The following is a 23,314-nucleotide window of genomic DNA, read 5'->3' as shown; positions in this document are numbered from 1 at the left end:
AATCCCTCCCAGCATCAGGGTCTTCTCCAATGAAGTCTTCACATGAGGTGGCCAAAGTATTGGAGTTTCAGCTTCAGTATCAGTCTTTCCAGTGAACACCCAGGACTGATCTCCTTCAGTATGGACTGGTTGGGTCTCCTTGCAGTCCAGGGGACTTCCAAGTCAGTAAACCTTTAATTCAGTTGTCTGCTGAGGGGTGGGGCTGTGCTCCCTCTCTCTGACAGAGTTGTTTGGCCTGATGTCGGGCTACTGATGACCTCCAAAAAGGACTTATGCCAACACTGGCCTCCTAGTGCTACAGCTGCCCTGTTATCCCACCATTTGGATGATAGTAATTGTTTGAAAAAAGATTTAATTTGAAAGCACACTTGGAGACTTTTTCACTTACATAAAATACTTGGTGATATTTTTGTAGTTACCGGCCCAATAAACCTTAAATTGGTTTTGAAAGTTAAAAGAGAGAGAAAAAAAAAAAAAAGACTTCATTACAGACAAGAAAGATCTTTTCCACCCTCTGCTGGTACATTTACACAACTGCAGGTTGTTATGAACTTGGCCATTACTTTTCTAGTAAAAAAATTAAAATATGAAGCAAATCCACTTATTTTAATATTTAGAAAGCAAATAAGCTATTTTTAAGTCTAACTGAAGCATGCATGTGATCCAAGGAAATATAAACCACTTTATATATATATATATATATATTTATATGGTTCTTTTCCTAGCCTTGGAAAGAATTTTATAATAGCATTAATTTATTATTAATGAGAAAAAGTCATAATGTCACATGTTTCCAAGTCATATAACTCAGATTTATTAGCCAGGTGTATAATCTGTGGTGGTTTACTATTTGTATTATGAAAATACTGAAACATTAAGAAGATTATCTAAGGCCTAGAACAAATCATTTGTATCTGAACTATCACTGACAACATTTATATTAATTATCAGATGGTAAAGGAATAATGAGTTTTTTTTAAAGGATAGAAGTAGTTTTCCATATGTGAAATGAAATAGAATTTAAAGTTTTAGAAAAGTAAATTTCAATTTATAAATATACATTTGGACTGATTGTCACATAAAATATAATTTCAGTGTTAAAAATATAGGTTCATGAAAAATACAAAGTCTTTATATTAATGTAGGAATTCTTAGTACTTTGGGAGGTCTCATTTATTTAAATACTTGGTGTTAAATATAAAATATTTGATTAAATTATTAAACTCTCAGTTGATTTTTGTGTATGTCACATTTGGTCAAATTATTATTTTTTTTTTTAATTTCTTTTTTAAAATTTTTATTAGTTGGAGGCTAATTACTTCACAACATTGTCAAATTATTTTTATAAAAATCATTTTCTACATGTTCATTCTGTTTCAGAGGCAGCTATTATTATTAATTTTTTATACCTTTTGAATTAAACACATTTACATTCCTATACCCTTTAGCATTATGAAAGTTTGATAGGCCATATATTTTTATACAGTTTCAAATTGAATTTTGTAAATTTTAACTATAAAAGCATCAGTAATTCATGAATTCATTTTCGTTGTTAAAACTTCATAATACATGTTACATTAATGGCCCACTGATGATAACCACCATACAGAGGCACTCTTCAGGGATATTTCTGGTTTACACTTTGAAATACATCCTTCCAGATTTTTTCCTATTCATTTACATACATATGAATCTATAGAATATTTATTGTCTAGAAATTTTCATAATATGTTTGTTATTTACATAAAATGTATATAGCATATCACTTAAGTACTAGATTTTATTAATTAAATGCCTTGGGAGTTTTCTTGTCAGATCATATCTTTTACCTTATATGTTTAGCTCTTGGCTATTATACTGTGGAGTAGATAGTACTATATGTTATTTTTTAAGTCTATTACTGGACATTTATTTTTATCTATTATTAATGCATATTGGATGTTTCTATACATGTTTTCTTATGTTTCTTTGTGCAGATATGTGAGTATTATTCTCGAGTAAATGCTAAGAAGTGAAATTACTTAGCTTGTTATTTTGATTCATAATTTTCTACAATGATCTTAATTTGGACTCCTTTTTAAGGGTCTATAAGTACTACTTCTTTCATTCAAATTTTATATTATTTAGTATTAAAATGTTATGGGTGAGAAATAGTATCTGTGGTTTTCTTGATTAATAATGGAGTTGAATATCTGTTCATGTGTTGATTAGTGCTTTGCGTTTCCTCTTTCATGAAATTCCTATCTATATCATTTGCTACCTTTTTTTCCTATGTGCTGTCTGTTTCTTACTGGCTTGTAGGAGCTCATTCTATATTCTGTACTTATGAATGAGTTTGAATATGTTTTTATATGTATTTTTATAGTGAATATATATATAATTTCTATTTCTTCTGGGATTGCATGTTCATATTCTGTGCCCATTTATTTTTCTGTTTGAATTGTCTTTTTCTTACTGATTTATAAGAATTCTTTAAATATTCCAGATAACAATTCTTTACCTGTTTTATATGTTTCAAATATTTTCCCCAGTCCTTAGAGAGATCTACAGTTGGTTGACTAGCATAGGATACAAAAGGCCAAAAGACCTGCCACTGTGTCACGGTGTCAGTAAGTGTTCCCGGTTCCATACAGTTCATCTCAAGCTAGATGCCATTGTCAGCCACATCCTTGATTAGCTTCACCCCTGACCTCTCATGCTTTCTTTCCTTACCTTCTGCTGAGAGTAATTCTCTAGTGATTTGCTTGAACAAGAATTCCTTGCTTAGGCTGTGCTTCTAGGAAACCTAATCTAGGAGATTATAAGTAATTTTTTCCCAAAATAATATTTTAAGACCAAATTTCATTCTCCAGTGTTAGAAATAAGAATAAAATTTTCTTTATTAACAAGCATATATACTTTTAGATGTGTGCTCTCCTCTTTAAAGTTGCATATTTATTATGACATTGTCATTGCTCAGCAAATTTATCAAGTTCAGTTTTAGAGAATCACTTTCAGAATCTGAGGCAGTCTTCGAAAATTCATAATATTGTCAATTATTTGCTTAAGTCTAGATTATCTTGTTGAAAATGAAAAAAATAATACTAAATAATTGAACTCAATTGTGTGTGTGTGTGTGTGTTAATTCCAAGCCACAAGTCCATTGACATATGGGTATTCTGGCCTCTGACCTTCCTTTCTGTCTTGACTAGAAATGAAAGTGTCTACTGGTAGACAGAATTAGAACTTCCAGCTGAGAGAGGTTGGGGAGATTTTAAGCTAAATTAAAATATATTTGGCTGTGAAATAATATAAGTATGGTTGATTTTTCTTGATAATTTGTAGTTATTAAACGTTTATCATATCCTAGACCCTGTTCTAAGTGCTTTTTTTGGTGTTGTTTATTAGATTATCACAAAATCTTTAGGACAATTGCAATTATTATCATCATGAAGCCTCAGGGAGTTTAAATAACTTTTAAAATCACTCTGAAGTCCCACAGCTCTTGTATGTAGTGCTGAATTCAGATTGAGATATTCTTGCATGAGAGTCTGCTTTCTTAACAGTACACAGTCAAAAATTGTGTATAAATCTCAGAACATAAACTGTAGCATTAAGTATCAATATAGGCTCATTATTTACTTAAGCCTGGATCATTTGTAGATATGACTTAGAGTTTTTTCTTCTTTCACTACTAAATTCTGTCTAATCTCTGGTCAATATCTATTCTTTCTCTGTATGTTTTTCTTCTCTCTCTGTTGTCTCCTCTGGGTGATGAAGAATTAAGATTATATCTGGCTAGGTTTCAAGATAACATGTCTTTCTAAATATGTATTATGGTCCCTGTCCTACTATTAATTCAGACAAGGAACACATCTGCTTCCCTAAATCCTGCTAGAATAATCTCTTTGAAATGTATTCTCCTTCCCTATTGTAACAGTTTCTATTACTATGTAATTGAGCACCCCTCTCTACCTAGGATATTGATTTATAGGTCCAATTAGGGGCAATCTATCTCTGCTCACATGCTACTTTTAGCATCAAATCATTTTGATATAAACAAGCATTTCTGATGTAAGCAATTGCTTGTTTGCGTTATTTTTCTTGTTTATTGTTGAAAATGACTTACTGCTGTATTCAAGTGGCTAAATTATATGCAAATTTAATAAATCGCTAATTAAACATATTCAGTCAATTATACCATTTCTAACTCTTGCTATCTTTGGCTGACATTCTCATTCTCTTCCCTGTGACCAAATAACCCACTTGGTTCTGATCGGTCATCCTTTCAATGTATCTTGTATTGTCCTCACCAAACCTGCTGGTTGTAGTGGCCCTTGTCCATGTGTATGAGGATTTATGTGTTACAGAAACCTGCATTAGTTCCCCATTCATTAAAAAAAATAATAAACATTTTAGAACTACATTTAAAAATAGATTACACCATAGTTAAAGTAAAATTAGGAATATGAGATTAACAGATATATACTACTATATATAAAATAGATAGAGACCTACTGTAAAACATTGGGAACAATATTCAGTATCTTGTAATAATTTAGTATCTTGTAATAATGTATACAGAAGTGTGAGTTTCTTTGCGTTACTTTGCTGTACACCGGAAACTAACACAATATTGCAAATCAACTCTAACTTCAATTAAGGAAAAAAAGAGATTGAGATGTAAATTGCATGAACTTTGTGATAAAATCTGAGCTGGAGGCCTTTGCAGCTAAGCCATAACACCTATCAGGCCTCATTTAAATGTGCACCAAAATAACATCATTAGATAAGATTGACTTGGACATTTATTTCAGCTATTATATATTTAATTTTGGTGAAAATTGATGTGTCCTTTGATATATTTATGTATGATTTGTTTTCTGTCATTGTTTTCTTAATGTTGAAAGTTATTGCCTAGTGCGTATTTGACTTGTGTGAATATTCTTTTTTTCCATTTTCACCATGTATCATTGATTTCTTTTCAGTGTGGTCATTTAGGCTCTACCTGGTTATTTTCTGATATCCTTTTTGAGAAAAGTTAGAGCTGGGATCGTACTTATGTAACATTCCCCACACACATTTCAAATATTGGTTTTATTTTTAAATTGTAATAAAAATGTATACTTTAGGAAGGTGTATCACAAGGGGTAAGAATACTGATCTCAATTTATACACCTCCCCCTGGATTTTTAGATGGTTTTTTAAATTGAGTAATTGGGGTAGATTTTGATGAGTAGCTCATTTTCATAATTACTCTGTCTGCTGTACTGTCAGGTACCACTTGCTTGGATGCATTTCATTAAAAAAAGAAAGTCCAGATTTACTCTGTACCAAGCAGAGTGTTATGTGTTTTTCTGTTGTTACACCTTCCATCCTTGAAGACGAATCACTGTACAATCATCATTATCTGTGTTCTAGTTCTCACTACTAGTAAGTGGCAGACTTTGGATTAGAAACCCATTTTGATATGCTGATCACATGTCTGTATAGAACGTTCTTTGTTTGTGTAGTCTTGTTTTTGCAGTCATATACTACTAGTTTGGGAGAGAGGAAAAGGATACTCAGTATTATCTCAGATGTGGACTTTGGGTCCCTTCATCATCATTGGCTCATAGTTGAATAATATTAGGACTGTCTAAATTCTAGGAAAATAGAAAATTACAGGAAAAAAAAGATGAAGGGTATTTTGTTCTATTTCTTTTACTTGCACAGACAGGCATACCTGTTTGTGCATATGGCACCCAGGTTCCAAGGTGATAGCTGTGAAAACTTACAAGGTTATTTTATGTCTTTGGTTAATGCCTTTGGAATTATGGAAGAAAGGTATAATTTTTCAGGATATCTTATTTTTTAATGTATTTTGCTTTAACTCTCATTTTAAATAGGTAACATATTAATGCTTTATATAACCTCTTGAATCACTTTCTTCTCAACCATGTCAAATAAGAAATTTAGCTCCAGTTTATTTGGAATAGATCAACCATTTAAGTTGTGTTCTATTAAGGATAATAATAGTATTTGCTAAGGTTGTAGAGATCACTGAATAAAGTACTTTCTGGGAGCTTTTTGCTAAATTGTGGTGCTCAAGAACAAAGGATATTATTTCTTCAGTGGATGTAGAACTGAGTTTCATACCACTTTTAATATAGTCAGTCTGCATTTTTGGAGGTGGTGTTTCTATATCAGGGTAACTTGTTTATTTAGACAGCTTTAGAAGTACATTTAGAAGATAATCTTTCATGAAGAATTTGTATTTTCAAAGAAAATGTTATGATAATAAAGGTCCTTGGACAATGAGCAGGTCTAATTCAACCTACATATTTTTTATACCTGTTATGATCAAAGTGACTATGACTTCTAAGCTAAGACAAATTAGATGAGAATTGAGAAAATACATTTTGTCTGATTTGGAAATTTATAAAAAACATTGAAAATATGTGCAAGATTTGCTAAAGAATTAAAATAGTTATAATTGTAGTAAATTTATAGTAAAAATAAAAGTACCATGCATTTGTCTTTGTTGTATTTATCTTTCATGAAAAGTCAAACTTGATTTGATGATGTGTTATTCAGCTTGTTAGCATTATCTTCAAATGTAAGCAAAATGTAGATCATTTATTTTACAGTTTGAAAGGCTTTCAGATTAATTCATGACTCTGAAAGTTGGAATTCAACATAATTAAACTCAAATTGTAGCATTTATTTTTGGTAGTGAGAGAGGAAATATGCTTGTTTGTGTTTGAGATACTGATGTGTTCAAGTTAAAATTTCGCTTTTTGACATCCATTTACTCTGTAGGCATTGATTGTGTATTAGGTACTGGGGTCTCGGAGCAGAAGTGGCCTTTGCCATTAAGAAACCTAAGGTAAAATAGTAAAGTCAGATAAATAAGCAGATGTTTGCTATGAAAGTTTAACCTTGAGGATGCATTTAGGATAAGTATTAAGTCCAGAATGAAAGACAGCACAAGGTGGGGATCAGAGACTACATTCTGGGAGGGACCATGTTGTAGAAATAGAAATTTTACTATCAGAGTTGCTCAACTGACATTGGAAGTAGATGGACCCACATCTGCTAATGTCTTGATGGTGAAAGTGAACAGAAAATGTCAAGTGGTAATCAGTGCAGTTGGAGAATGAAATATGAGGAGGGTAATAATAAATCTGGAGACATAGATGGCATCCAGACTTTAAAGAGTCTTTCTAAAGAGTATGGATAATCCCAACCTTACAGATAGTTTTGTCTTTCTCCAATTTAGCTGGAATGAAGAACTTCATTTAAGCGACTATCAGCAGATAAAGTGAAACATAAGGGATTTTTATCTCTAATATATTTTATATCTCCTCCATGTCATCCCATTCAGTGTATAAATATCTCTATATGTCTATGATGTTTTTACTTAAAGAAATTAAGTCTGGTTATTTTCATTAAGAATTTAAAAGAGGTGTATTTGTAGTAATTCTTTTTTTCTGAAAGTTTTTCATTATTAAATAAATCATTTGAATACTTGCCTAAGAGATATGGGATTTATTCACTCTTTTATTTTTAATTGCTGATAGAACTGCAAGAATTACTGAAAAAAGATTTAGAAACATTTTAATATATATGAATTCTGAAGATATTTGAAACATAATGGTTAAATATCTTGACACTAAAGCATTGAAATCCCTAGGTTCACCACCAGCTGCAAATCATTATGGTTGATAATGCTCTAATTAGAGCAAAGTTATTCACTGGGCATTGAATGGAAATAAATCTTGCATATAAATAAAAAAACACAGCTGAGAATGATATTCATTACAGCATTATTAACAGTGAAAATGTAAAAAAAATTGTATTATTTTTTGCATCCATTTCGGAATATATAAGCTGAGAGGACAATGAGATAGTTTTAATTTGTTGAAGACCTTGCAAATGAAAATCTTTGTATTTTAAGCTTTCTTCAGCCAAAGCCTTGCGAGAATACTTAAATGTTTTAGAAGCAGTTCGCACATAGTTTGAGTTAAATTCACATTTAGTGAGTGCAGTTAAAGACCATCCAATAAAAATCACGGAGGGCAAATTGATTTTATATCATTTAGAACAAGATATCAAGTATTTAAGAATGCATATCTGACAAAGAACACACTTTCTGTTTTTTTCATGCAGTTCTTCAAGGCCATGAAAGTGTGTACTTGGTCAGTTTCGTATCTGTAAGGATGATAAAGTGGAGGGCTTGTCATTTTATGTAGTATTTATTATTGTTAGTTTTGGTTGCAATAAACAGCAAAGCGAAACAATATGATTCAAATTGACAAAGCGGGGGTGTGCACATTATGGTTAAGGAATTAACTGAAATTTAGAATCACATCAAAACAAAACAAAATAGAAACCACATAATGTCACGTTATGAAAAGGAAAGAAAAATAGTAGTGAAGAAAAATAGTAGTCACTGTCAGAGAAAGATCTACCATACAACTAGGAATTTCTGAAGTAGGGACATGTAGGCCTTCTGCAGCGTAAGCTCTTGGCTTTTTACTTTCATGAAAGCAGTGTATATCACGCTGATTATGAACTGACCCTGTGGTTAGATCCAGCTTCGCTTTCTAGTCCTGCTTTACTACTTATGAGCTGAGTGATGTAGGCAATTTACCTTTCAGCTGTAAATTGACCAGAGTAAGAGCTACTTCTGCAGTTATAAGCATTAAAAAAAGATAATCTATTTCAAGTACTTGGTGCATGACAGTTAATAAACTGCAGTGGCCACCTTTCCTTCCTCTTCTTTTTTGTCTTCATCATCAGTACTCTGACATTAATCTTGTTTATACATTTTCTGTGTTTTTACTTTTCTCTGCATGTAGGCTCACTCAGCATTACCAGTTGAATTAACTTTCAAAAATTCATCTTTTCTTTAACTCATAACTGTGGTTTCCTCATAACTTTATCTTGTGTATAACTCTTCTTTAGATCCTTTATGATGTGGTTTACTTTCCTCTGCCAGTGGACTGATTATCTCTAAACTCCCTAAATCAAACTCCAAGAGGAAGACTATGTCTCAGTTGGTTTTTCTTTGAGTGGAGATTCTAGGATCAAGTCATGCTTTAGTCTGGTCTGTGATTCTGTTAAGCTTGGGTCAGTTACTTGTTGAGTCCTGTGGTTCATCTGGTGCTGGCCAACAGGCAGTGGTGGGGGATTTTACTCAGAAGACAGTGATCATGCCTGTCACATGCCTACTAAATCTAAATAAAGAAACATAAAAAGTTAATAATAAACAATTTACCAAATCACAGAACCAGTGTGAGCAGTAAGGCTGGGTCTTGAATAATGTTCTTAGGTCTTCTGATACAGTCCTCTTTTGAATAGACTTTAATTATTCTTGGTCATCTTGAAGTTTTTGCACCAGTATAAAATTTCCCTACAAATTACTGGATATTTTGCTGCAAAGAGATTCAGAGAATTTCTTAAGTATCAGAATTGTAATATTTGTTATTTTAGTATAGCACAAATTTTGTGTCACGAATGAGAAAACAATATTTTGTTTTAAAATGTCATATTTATAATTGAATTATTTTAATTTATTCTGTTTGTTTTAACTTTTCTCAGGTTACTAAGTTAGCTATCGCAGCACAAGCCTTGGAGTCCCAATGGGGGACTCTGGATCAAGACGATCTACTCTGGTCTCCCGGTTGCCAATTTTCAGAAGGAGTATTAGCAGAAAACACGATTCCCTTCCTTCTTCACCCTCCTCAAGTAATACAGTCGGTGTCCACAGTTCCTCTCCTTCCAGCACTAACTCAAGCTCAGGTAGTACAGGTAAACGCAGAAGCCTCTTCCGTACTCCGTCCATCAGCTTTCATCATAAGAAGGGGAGTGAACCTAAGCAAGAACCTACCAACCAGAACCTTAGTATTTCAAATGGTGCTCAACCTGGTCAGAGCAGTATGCAAAAACTGAGTTTGGAAGAACATACTAAAGCCAGGGGAAGACATTCTGTTGGTTTTAGCACTTCCCGAAATAAGAAGATAACAAGATCTTTGACAGAGGATTTTGAAAGGGAAAAGGAACACTCGACTAACAAGAATGTCTTCATAAATTGCCTAAGTTCTGGGAAAAGTGAGGGGGATGATTCTGGGTTCACAGAAGAACAGACTCGCCGTTCTGTTAAGCAGTCAACAAAGAAGCTTCTTACTAAATCTTTCTCATCTCACTATAAATTTTCTAAGCCAGTTCCACAGAGCCAATCTATTTCATTGGTACAACAATCTGAATTCTCATTGGAAATTACACAGTACCAAGAACGGGAACCTGTATTAATAAGAGCTTCTCCATCTTGTTCTGTGGATGTAACAGAACGGGCAGGTAGCTCTTTACAATCTCCGTTGCTTTCTGCTGATCTTACTACAGCTCAGACACCTTCAGAGTTCTTAGCCTTGACTGAAGATTCTGTGTCTGAAGCGGATGCATTTCCTAAAAGTGGAAGTATGGCATCCCACTGTGACAACCTTGGCCACAATGATTCTACCTCTCAGATTTCTCCTAATCCTGCTGCTGTTACAAAGACCACAAGAGACCTTAGGGGAACCGTTCCCTGTGCAATTGTGTCTCCTGGGAAATACAGATTAGAAGGTCGATGTAGCACTGAATCTAATTCTTTCCCGGAAATCTCTGCTGCTAATCAGAAGGAAGTGTTATTGCAAATCAGTGAACTACCTGTTATGAATGGGAGTGACTCAGAGACTCACCTCTCAAATGATACAAGAGAAGAGCATATGGTAATACAAAATGGTGAGACAATGTTGGCAACAAGCTCCCCAAGGAAATTTGGATTTTATGAGCACCATAAAGCGATAGCTGAACGTGTGAAAGGGATCCAGCCTATTTCAGATTCAAGGATAATACCCTCTTCTGGTGATCATCATGTTTTAAACAAAACTTCATATGGATATGATGCAAATCCTGCCAAAGGTATGCTGATTTTCTCTGTATAATAAATGATATGAATTATAATCTTCCTTATAGTCAATTTTCTTATTCCATCTCATGAATGGAAACTATGTTTTCCTTAGTTTTCACTCTCTAATATTCATTCCTGTTTATAATTTGCTTTAAATCATTTCTGTACTTAAACTTACTTCATTTGTATCATGCTGAAATGTAATTCAGCCAGATTACTCATTTTGCTTAGTTGTGCTATTCAGATTCTGTGCCTCAGAAGAAAGTGGAAGGAAATTAATTTCATTTACAATATGGTTTTATTTAAAATAATGAGTATCTTTTATAGTTTATGATAGAATATTGGTATATCTTAAATAATAACCATTATAAAATAAATTTGTATAAATTTTATTTTGTATTTTAGCAAAGCTTTTTATTATTAAATAGGATGCATGTTTTGGCACAAAAAAGTGAGAGGGAAGGTTGATTTAATGCAGTCTGTTATTTAACAGAAAAACTTTGTTTTTCAGTATAAAATTCAGTTCAAGAGAATTGTTGATGGGCTGTGTTCATTATTTTTTATTCTTTTTTCTCCACCGTGATTACTACAACTACCACTACTGCTGCTGCTTTTGCTGCTATTCACATTAGTAGGGCTTCCCTGGTGGCACAGAGGTAAAGGCTCTGCCTGCAATGCCAGAGACCCGGGTTTGATCCCTGGGTCAGGAAGATCCCCTGGAGAAGGAAATGGCAACCCACTCCAGTACTCTTGCTTGGAAAATTCCGTGGGCTACAATCCAGGGGGTCATAAAGAGTCAGACAAGACTGAATGACTTCACTTTCACTTTCATTCACACTAATAGTTCTTTCAACAATAAGTCCATTTACTGTTCTCTCAATAATATGTCCCATTTACTCTTCTGTCTTTTTGAATACATTAATTTATTCAATCTGGAAGTGATTGAAATCATTATTATTATTGTAACTGACTGTACAGGCAAGATAATTGGGAGCACAGATAGGTTAAGTAATGTGTCCAAAGCCACTAAGTTCATGAGTCATTGTTTATGATATAATTCCTATGAGATAGGTACTAACTAGTATGTTCCCCATTTTACATGTAAGAAAACTGAGACTGAGGGATTATACAACTGGCTAGTGGCATAGTCAGATTAAACTATTTAAATCCAAAGATCAGATTCTTAATGACTAGGTTGTAGTACATATCATGACCCAGCCTCTTTTGAAAACATTAGGAATAATATTAAAATGTTAAATAAAATTTGTGATCAGTGAAGTTATGTATTATATAATATCAGGAATTATAAGCTTATCTGACTTCTTTAGTCTGTCCGTGAATATAGCACTTCTAAAGTTTTAAAGGCATGAATTAATTTTCCAGTTGTTTCACATTAGATACAAGATCATTTTTACACATCTGCCTACTTTTTTCAATTTTTGATCTTGGTAGCCTTGTTTGTATTTTTGGTGATACTTGCTTAATTCTTTAACTATAATATAATTATAAGACTGATAATGATGATACTGATGTGCCCCAAAATGTGATAAGCAGTTTCCATGCATTGTTTTATTTAATAATAACCAAAAATTTATGTGGAATTTAGTAACTAAAGTTTAGGATTAAGTTAAATAACTTTATGAAATCATACTCTTAGCAAATGGTGGACCTCAGATTGGAATGTAGGCAGTTCTTAAAAGAAATAACATGCAAAAGGGTAAAAGTGTAATTATCCTGGTTAATTCTTATTTAGAAATGATGAGTTATACCTCAATGTCAAACTGAATAAAGTAAATATTATCTTTATGGAAACTAGGTAATGACTAACAATTATCTTGCTGGCTATTAATCTGTTGACTGAGATCCTAATTCCAAGCCACTTAATACATTAAATTAATTTCACTGAATTTGACACCATGATACCTGTTCCTGGATATTAGGTGATTATTCATATTATCTATAGCTTGTAAAATAGAAAGATATAGGCAAATAAGCTGGTAATGTAAAAAAGGAAGAGTTGGTTTCATACTACCTTTCATTTGCATCAATGGTAGATATTCATCTACTGTTCATAAAGATTTTATAATTTGGAATTTTAAAGCTCTTAAAGACATTTAAACAAATGTATTTTGCAGAAGAAAGAGTTGCTTAATTTCATAACACTAGAGTTATTCTGTATTTATTATGAAATATGTTTAAAAAAGTAACAAATATCTGAATGTGTTAGGTGTACATTCATATCAGAATTGTGAATGAGATGTTAGCTCTCTGGCAATTTAACCTTTATTTATTAGATTAAAAATTTTCTAAAAAGAACAAGCATATGTTGGGTTAATAGGTCCTAGCCAAAAGTCTTTAAACCCATAGGTGAGCCTGAACAAATCAGTTTCATTCATTTACAAATATTTGTTTTGGTACTGTTTTTAGGCATTCAGGATATAGAAATGAACAAAACGAACCCTTCCCTTCAGGAAGCTTACTTTGCAGTGGGAATACTCAATTAACATAGAAATAAATAAATGTCAGATGGTGATAACGTCTGAGGATGGGTTTAAAGCAGAATAAAAGATTAGGATGTGGGGAGTGGGATTGTAGTTTGCATTTTTTTTTAGCTTTATTGAGGTATAATTGACAAATTATGTGTTTAAAGTGAACGAAATTATTTTTTTGATATATGTGTACATTGTGAAAGGATCCCCTCCCTCAAGTTATTAAGATCCTCAGATCTTTATCTTATAATTGAAAGTCTGTACTCTTTTGCCAGTCTTTCTCTGTTTCTCCCACTTCCTACCCCCCGACAGCCACTTTTCTGCTGTTTCTTTGAGTTCAGCTCTTACAAAAAGATTCCATATACAAGTGACACCATGCAGTATCGGTCATTTGTGCATAATGGTGCTGTGAGCATGGGAGTACAGAGATCTCTCTGTGATCATGATTTTGTTGACTGGAGGTAGATTACCAGAAGTAGGGTTGCTGGCTCATATGGTAGCTCTATTTTTAATTTCTTGTAGAACCTCCATACAGTTTTCCAGAGTGACTGCACCAGTTTATATTCCCACCAACAGTGCACAAGGGTTCCCTTTTTTCCACTTCCTCAAAAATACTTGTTCTCTTTTTGACTTTTTGATAATAGCCATCTTAACAAAAATGAGGTAACATCTCATTGTGGTTTTGATGTGCATTTCACAGATGATTAGGAATGTTGAGCTCTTTTATTCATGAACCTGTTGGCTATTTGTATGTCTTACTTGGGAAAAAAATGTTTACTTATGTTCTTTGCCTGTTTTTTTGTTGTTATTAAGTTATATGATTTTCTTGTATATTTGACTATTAACCCCTTACAGGATGTATGATTTGCACATATTTTCTCCCATCCAATTGGTTGTCTTTGTTTCTTTTTCTTTTTTTCTTGATTATTTGCTTTTCTGTGCAGAAACTTTTTTGTTTGAAATATTCCTACTTGTCTGTTTTTGCTTTTATTTTCTTTGTTTTTAATATCTAATCCAAAGCATCATTATCAAGATCAATGTCAAAGAGCTTATTCCCATGTTTACCTCTAGGAGGTTTGCAGTTTCTGGTCTTAACTTTCAAGTCATTAATAAATTTTGAATTGATTTTGGTGTATGATGTAAGATTCCAGTTTCATCTTTTTGCACATGACTGTCCATTTTCCCCAACATTTTCTGTTGAAGAGACTGTCTTTTTTTTCCCTCATTATATATGATTGGGCTGTTTGTCAAAAATTAGTTGTCATATATGAATGGCTTTATTTCTTTGCTCTCTGTTCTGATCCATTAAGCTGTCTGCTTCTATGCCAATTCCATACTGTTTTGATTACTATAGCTTTGTAACATAGTTTGAAATCAAGACCTGTAATGTCTCCAGCTTTGTTTTTCTTTCTCAAGATTGCTTTGGCTATCTGGAGTCATCTGTGGTTCCATACAAATTTTAGGATTGCGAAAAATGTCATCATGGTTTTTGATAGGGAATTACATCAAATCTATAGGTCCCTTTGGGTAGTACAGACATTTTAAAAATATCAGTTCTTCCAGTTTCTGAACATAAAACAACTCTATTTTTATTTTCATAATTTTCTTTCATCAGTGTCTTTTATAGTTTTCAGTGTATATGTTTTTCACCTCCTGGGTTAATTTTATTCCTGGGTATTTTATTATTTTGATGCAATTGTAGATGTAATTGTTATCGTTCCTAATTTCTCTTTCTGATAGTTTCTTATTTTAGTTTCCATTTTTAAGTATAGTGAATAGGTATTACTCAAAGTAACATATTGTAAAAAATTAGGGAGTAAGCCATAGAGACATTTGAGAAAAGTATATCAGTTTCAAAGGCTATGGAGTGAGGATCTGAGGCTGGAGCATGCTTGCAATGTTCTAGAAAGTGAGAGGTCCAGGAGTGGGGGGTAGTAGAAGATGAGGGTATAGATACGATAGATATGATTAACAAGTGACCAATGAGGAGAGTAGGGTCATATCGTGAGGAACTCAGTAGCCCCATTGGAAGCATACCAGCTTTCTGACTAGAGGAATTATCGTGATCAATCTCACTTAAGTGTATCATTCTGATTATCATGTAGAAGATAGATTGTGTGTTGATCAGGGAGAGGCATGCAGGACTAGGCAGACACCAGAGACTGTTTAGAAGTACTGCAGTAAGCAAGACAAGCACTGATGGAGTTTGTGCCAGCATGCTAGTGGGGGAGACAGTGAGAGATGATCAGATTCTGTATATGATTTTAAGGTGATAAGTACAGGACTTGTTAATACGATTTATGTGAGGTATAAAGAAGTCAAGGATGACTCCAAAATATGGGGGCTACAAAGTGATTTACATAATTAAGTAAACTACCACTACTAATTCAAGAAGTTCTCTGTGGTTGAGAATTATTGAATGGCACTAAGAGTTTCCCTTTTGCTTTCAGTGGAACTTTCATAAAAACTACTTTTAAGCATTTATATTAATTTTTATTTATTTATGTTTAAATAGTTCTTGCCAGTAGCCTCAGTCCATACCGTGAAGGAAGATTTATAGAGAGGCGACTGCGATCCTCATCAGAAGGGACTGCAGGGAGTAGCAGGATGATTTTGAAACCAAAAGATGGAAATGTAGAAGAAGTTAATAGTCTAAGGAAGCAAAGAGCAAGTTCATCATCTTCAAAAATGAACAGCATGGTAAGTATATATCTATGCTTGTGTATAATAAAATAATCCCATATGTTACTGGCATGTTCATGCCTCTTGCAAAATGAAAAGAGACTGAAGAATAGACACCTCATATTTTTGTTGTGTTTCTTTTTTTAAACCATTTTTAAAAATTGAAATATAGTTAATTTACAAAATAATATTAGTTTCAGGTATATAGCAATGTGATTCAGATACACACACACACACACACATATACTTTTTCAGATTTTTTCCATTATAGATTATTACAACATATTGAATGCAGTTTACTGTACTCTACAGTAGATCCTTATTTATACACTTTACATATAGCATTGGCAATATGTTAGTCCAGAATGCCTAACTCATCTCCTCTGTACCACTTTCTCCTTTGGTAACTGTAAGTTTGTATTCTATGTCTGTGGGTCCTTTTCTGTTTTATAAATAAGTTCATTTATGTCATTTTTTTAAGAGTATTCATATAAGTGATATCATATGATATTTGTCTTTCTCTGTCTGACTTACTTCGTTCACTTAACATGATAATCCCAAGGTATATCCATGTTGCTGCAAATGGCATTATTTAATTTTTTATGGCTGAGTAATATTCTATTACATGTATGTATGCACGCACACAAACACACACACCACATCTTCTTTATTCATTTATCTGTCAATGGAAAACTTTAGGTTGCTTCCATGTCTTGGCTATCATAAATAGTGCTGCTATTAATATTGGCGTGAATGTATCTTTTTGATTTGAAATTTTCTCTGGATATATGCCTGGGAGTGGAATTGATGTGTCATATGGTATTTCTATTTTAATTTTCTGAGGAACCTCCATACAATTTTCCACAGTGGCTGTACCAACCTACATTACCACCTACAATGTAGAAGGCTTTCCCTTTCTCCACACCTTCTCTGGCAATTACTATTTGTAGACTTTTTAATGATGGCCATTCTGACCAGTATGTGATGGTATCTCATTGTGGTTTTGATATGTGTTTCTCTAATAATTAGTGACATTGAGCATCTTTTTATGTGTCTCTTGGCCATCAGTATGAACTCTTTGTATGTTTGGGAAAATAATCCCTTGTCCATATCATCATATGCAAATATTTTGTCACAGTCTGTAGGTTGCTTTTTCGTTTTGTCTATGGTTTCCTTCCCTGGTGGCTCAGAGGGTGAAGAATCTGCCTGCAATACAGGAGACTCGGGTTCGATCCCTGGATTGGGAAGATCCCCTGAAGAAGGGAATGGCAACTCATCCCAGTATTCTTGGCTGGAGAATTCCATGGGTTGCAAAGAGTTGGATACAACTGATTGTGCAAAACACTGGCTGTGCATAAGTTTTTAAATTTAATTAGGTTCCATTTGTTTATTTTTGTTTTTATTTCCATTACTCTAGGAGGCAGATCCAAAAAGATATTTCTGCAATGTATGTCAAAGTGTATTCTGCCTATTTTACTCTAGGAGTTTTATAGTATCTGGTCTTACATGTAGGTCTTTAATCAATTTTGAGTTTATTTTTGTATGTGGTGTTAGAGAATGTTTTAATTTCATTCTTCTACATATATCTTTCCAGTTTTCCCAGCACCACTTATTGAAGAATCTGTGTTTTGAAGGGAAACTTGGTCTGCATGGTTGTTTTAAGTCAGAGAGGATAAGTTTTCACTTGAGACTCTCAGGACAAATAGAAGCACAGCAGGATAGCAACCCTTAAAACCTGTCTTCCTTACTTCCATGGAAAATATGGTATTTTTATTCTAGAACAAGACCCTGTGATACGCAAGCTAAGAAAAATGCTGATCACAAGGACACCCTCTGACATCATCATTTCACACTATTTCTTCACCCTCTAGCCACCTAGAAAATGTCCTGTTTAAACCACACCTATGCCAGGGCTACTCTCAGACCCTTTAGTGGATTCTCCTTTGCCCTATCCTAATATAGTTCCCCTTCCACATAGGGTAAAGATCCTTGGGGTTCAAGGTGATATGCCCGTCCAAAGCTTTAACACTTTCTGGGTGACTGAGACTCCAGATGCCTGGTATAAACTGTAGAAGTCTGCACATGAGGGTGGAAATGGGATGTGTGTAGGAGGGTAGGGTGCGAGCTTGGACTTGTGAGCTGAAATGTCTTAGAGGTAATTGTATTAGCTCCCTCATAGCACAGGATACAGCTAGGGTGGAAAAAGATGACAAGTGAACTGCAGCCCAGAAGGTCTGTGAGGCGTCAGGTCTCACAAATTCTGGGGTGGGCTTGCCTTTTGCATTAACTTTGCTCCCTTTGTCACAAATGTGTCCTTTCTCAGCAGTGTTTTTGATTTCTAGTGTTTAACAGTGTTTGTTTAAAAAAGATCTATCTACCTACTTACTGATGGATATAGGAGAAAAATGCTCAAAACTAAATCACTTATATCTATATATATTTTATATAATTACGTTTAAAATGAAACTATTAGGTCATCATTGAGGATTGCAATGTGAAGAAGCAGTAAGTTACTGAGGCAGCCTTGAGTGATAGCAAAGCCATTGTGCTTGAAGTTAGAGGTTGTAGCCATGAGGCCAGGCTTGGTCAGATTTTGTAGATCAGTATCTACAAAAGGACAGTAATGGGTTTCTTATTACTATTATGCTAAAAAATGATTATGTGTGTATTTATACTTGTGTATATAGATACATTACATTATTTTATATTGCATCTTTCTGTCATTTGCATTGAAAACATTATATTATTATTGCAATATTGCTATTGATTTTTTTGTCTAAAGACAAGAACATGTTAAAATAGATTTCCAGTTGATGCAACGTTAAAACTTATGGCCAGTGAATTATTGCAAAACATTTTTCCTCATCAGATTTCTATTATCCCTGTATAGAGATGAATTTATATTAATAAGTGTGCACCGTTTATTACTGTTGCCCAAAGTTGGGCCTTTTACATATTCTTTTTACGTCACGTTTTTCATGCTATTGATGCATTTATATAATTGTCCTTGTAACACCACAGAATCATTATTCTTCTCAGATATGCTTTCAAGATTTAAAATTTTAAATGTCAAATGTAAAAATAAGATTTTGTTATTTTATTTGAGGTTTTTTAATAAATTTTCAAAAAGTGTACCTGCAGTGATGTAGATTGTCCACTAGATGTCAGGATTACACCATTGTCATGATAGGGGAAAAGCTGTGAAGATTGGACAGAAGCTTGGTTAAACCATTGTGCGTATTCACTGAATTCACAGGTAAGTATTTAAGATTTGTTGAAATAAATACTGACACACTGGAATTTGCACATGAAATGTATCAAAATCACTTTATGACTCTATTTATTAGGACTTTGCAATAATGTCTCAATCTTTAATTTATAGTTTAATAGTTAATTTAACCTGCATAAATTGTATTATTTAACTCCTAGCATTATAAGGAAGGGATGCTAGGATTTTTTTTTTAAGGTAATTTTAGCTATATGTGAAACAAGTGACATATATTTAGGAAATTATAGCTTTATGTGTGAAAAATAGCATACATTTTCTATATTCCTCTTCCAAAATAATTCAGGTGATTATATGTATTTGAGAATGCATCCATGGCTCAGTTATTCTTTCCTTTTAGGAAAATAGTAGTAACATGTATTTTTAATATTTATTTCAACAAAGGGACTACTCTTAATGCTTCACATATATTATCACATTTCATTCTCACAATATTATGAACTGAGTGAATTTGTTATTGAACACATTTTGCAAAAGAGGAAACTAAGGCAGTAAGAAGATAAGCAACCTGCTCAGAAACACAGTAAGTGGCAGAGATAAAATTTAGATTTGGATCATTGCTCTCTTAACTATAAATTCTGCATGCTTTGAGGGGAATGGGATAGATTTAAATTCAATTTTTCATCTTTTTTGTGTTATTTCTGTATAATGAAGTTAACGCCTGTAAGGCAACCTATGCTTGCTCTAAGTCTAGACTACAATTGTCTGTAAGGGATGCAAAAAAGAAACAAAATTTAGTACTTACTCTGGATTTAAAATGTGGTAATATTTCTTGATATTTTGATGGACAGTATCAGATGAGAAATATCCAAAAAGGAACTTTGTCACAAAAGAAGGTATTTATACTTAGAGGGTGCTAGAGTACTTCATGTATTTCAAGAAGGTTTAATTCTATTGATGGGTATGGCTCTATTTTTAAGATGCTGAATGTTCCTCTGAATGATGAAAAATATTTCCTAATTGGTAATAGGTGAAAGAGACCAGAATGCTAGTGTTTTTGTACAGTTTGGGTATATACAGTATGAAAGGGAAAGGGCAGGATGTGTAACTCTTTGAACATCAGTGAGTCAGAAGAAATTGGACTTTGCTTACATTTATTACAAGAAGTCAAGCATATCTGTAACAATTTGATAGACATTCAAATTTATTATATTTCTTCAAACTGATGTAAATAGAGACTTCCTTTAATTTTTCTCTGAGTAAGTTACTTGATACTTTCCTTAGGACCGTCCAAACATTGGGAATACATGTAAATCCATGGCTGATTCATATCAATGTATGACAAAACCCACTGGGAAAAAAAAATAATAATAATAAAAAAAAAAAAAAAAAAAACACCACATAAATTTGGTGAAACATTAAAAAAAAAAAAAAAAAATAACCTTTCTGGAAGTAGGCTCGCTCTTTTTCAAAGCTTTCCCTCCAGGTTATAGTGTATAAATGATTAAATATAAGGATTTGTCTTGGTTTTTCCAGAAACTTTACACAGTGAAGTCTAACTCCAAATATTTACCAGATCACCCTTTTTTGAAAAAAGGATTAATGTGAGGATAGATTTGTGTGTTTTAAACAATATATAACACCTAGAATCACTAGAGAAAGTAAAGTGCCTGAGTGTATGAGAAAGGATAAGCTGAGCTACATGAAGAGCAAATAACCTCCAGATCCAAGTTACTTTATAATATAGATTTATTTCTTGCTCAGGCTACATGTTTATTGTGGTAGGTGCTGGAGTTCCATTAAGTGTCTCCTCCTTCTATATCCAGGCTGTTGAAGCAACAGCCATTGCAAACATTGCCTTTTACTGTGGAAAAAAAGAGATCTCTGGAGGCCTCGTCCCAGTAATAAATGTTTTACTTGTGAGAGACTTCATTTCCTCTCACAACTCATTGAGCAAATCTAATCACCTGGCCCCAACTAGCCACAAAAGGGACCTGGGAGTAATCTGTCCATGTGTCTAGATGATGTAGACTCAGATATTGGATCAGGGGCACTATTATCATTTTCCCCAATAGTATATTGTCTCAGTTCTTTCAATTAACTGAGATTTCCTGCTTACCTTGTCCCTCCTTTTTGTTTACTGGTCATAAAGTCAAATTATGCTTCACACTGAGTTTGTCATTATGGTTCAGAAAGAGGAAAACATCTTGGAATTGAAAGATTCATTCTGACCACAAGTTTTGTCTTCTGAGATGTGTTCTCCTCCTGATTGAAAAGCCTTGTATATATCTAAATTACTTGACTCCAGGTTTGGGACTCCTACTATATTTGGAAATACTTGTTTTTATTACAGTAAAAGCTGGTTTGGAAAGTTGTGTTAGTTTTACATTACTCAGCAAATGTGCACAAAGTTGCCCTGAACTATTTGTGCTGAGTGCTTCTGACAGTGTTCACTTACGGCCACTTTTATTCTCACACAGCGTAATTCCTCTTATTTGCAGTTTGGCATCCTGCTGCCTTTGTGTAGAAACTGTGACTAGCATAGTAAAAACAAGAACTGTAGAACTTCTTCTCTAGAAGAATGTATCAGACTTATAGTTGAGAAAAAAAAGTAGTGACTTGCATATCATCAGCATTTAATGTTGTATTTTAATTCTTTTAATTCTATTTTATATGTTGAAATCTAGAATTTAAATATTATTGACAATAGTTGATTAAGACTAATAAAACCCTGTGTTAAATAGCCAAGCACTTAACTATGCATTTACTTTTCTTCTGGGGCCTACTGTTTTCTCCCTTGTTAGCATTTTCTATATTCATTCATCCATTCATCAATTCATTCACAGTTTCTTTCAATAAATATTTATTGAAAACTTAATACTTTGTTCTCAGAACTTTACTTTGAAGATGCAAAGATGAAAGAGACAGCCCTTGAGGATTTTATAGTTCTAGATTGGGAGACATTAACCTAATCTTATCAATACAATAGATTTAACCATTTTGACCATCTTAAAATTCAGAATGTGTGGGGGCATGCTTGATTTGGGTTTGGGACCACTGATATCAAAAGTTAAAAGGATTAAAAAAGGCCACATGAATTTCTGTATCCCACTGTACAAATTGACACTATTAATTGTATGCATGCCTTCCTGGATAATTTCTAGCATTGAGGACAATGATAGTGGTGAGAAGGAACTCTGGGAGGTATTGGGACAGTAAGGAAGAAAATACAAAATTACTGTTTAAAGAATCAGTTTTTTGTTTTTTTTTTTTATTTTTTTAATTAGTTGGAGGCTGATTACTTCACAACATTTCAGTGGGTTTTGTCATACATTGATATGAATCAGCCATAGATTTACACGTATTCCCCATCCCGATCCCCCCTCCCACTTCCCTCTCCACCCGATTCCTCTGGGTCTTCCCAGTGCACCAGGCCCGAGCACTTGTCTCGTGCATCCACCTGGGCTGGTGATCTGTTTCACCATACATAGTATACATGCTGTTCATCCCACCTCTACTATCCACTGCTTTCCTGGGCTTGTTTAGTATATGCACTTTCACATTTCCATTTTGTGGCATGAAAGTTGTTCAGGCTCAAAATTAAGAGCAAATGAAAGATAATTAGAAGATCTAATTTAAGAAATTTCTCCTCTTAATCTTGAAATCTTAAATAAGACTTTAAAATACATAAAAATGTTAATGGCTTTTTGAGAGTTGAAGATCTCAGCATTCATGGAACATTGTAAATGGAATTAAAGCTAACATCATTGCATGCTACAAGGACAGTTGGTGAGAAAAGGAAGTCATTAATCTATTTAAGAAAATGGGGGCATACAAATCATTCTCCTCAATCCTTATATATTGTAAGAAGGAGACTCATAAGTATCAGTCATTACACATGCAATTAAATTTGTTGATAAGTAGTATATTAATTTTAGATTAATAGCCCTAATCCATAATGCCTTTATTGATTTTTCTAGTTACTAATTATACTTTTCCTAT

At 33.4% G+C, this 23,314-nt stretch overlaps 1 protein-coding gene across 5 annotated transcripts in view; it reads left to right on the top strand.

Annotated features, from left to right (window-relative positions):
• CCSER1 (coiled-coil serine rich protein 1) overlaps positions 1–23,314 on the top strand; it is a 1,396,414-nt gene that overhangs the window by 150,155 nt on the left and 1,222,945 nt on the right. For all 5 annotated transcript variants that reach the window (XM_061164390.1, XM_061164391.1, XM_061164393.1 and 2 more), the window contains exons 2-3: positions 9,565–10,926; positions 15,920–16,104. In XM_061164390.1, the coding sequence (XP_061020373.1) occupies positions 9,606–10,926; positions 15,920–16,104 (1,506 nt within the window). In that variant the 5' untranslated portion in view covers positions 9,565–9,605. The remainder of the gene's footprint in view (positions 1–9,564; positions 10,927–15,919; positions 16,105–23,314) is intronic.

Source organism: Dama dama, chromosome 17, assembly GCF_033118175.1.
Source record: "Dama dama isolate Ldn47 chromosome 17, ASM3311817v1, whole genome shotgun sequence".
NCBI classification, from domain to species: Eukaryota; Metazoa; Chordata; class Mammalia; order Artiodactyla; family Cervidae; genus Dama; species Dama dama.
The sequence above is the reverse complement of the archived record's forward strand: the minus strand, read 5'-3'. Positions and strand labels throughout refer to the sequence as shown.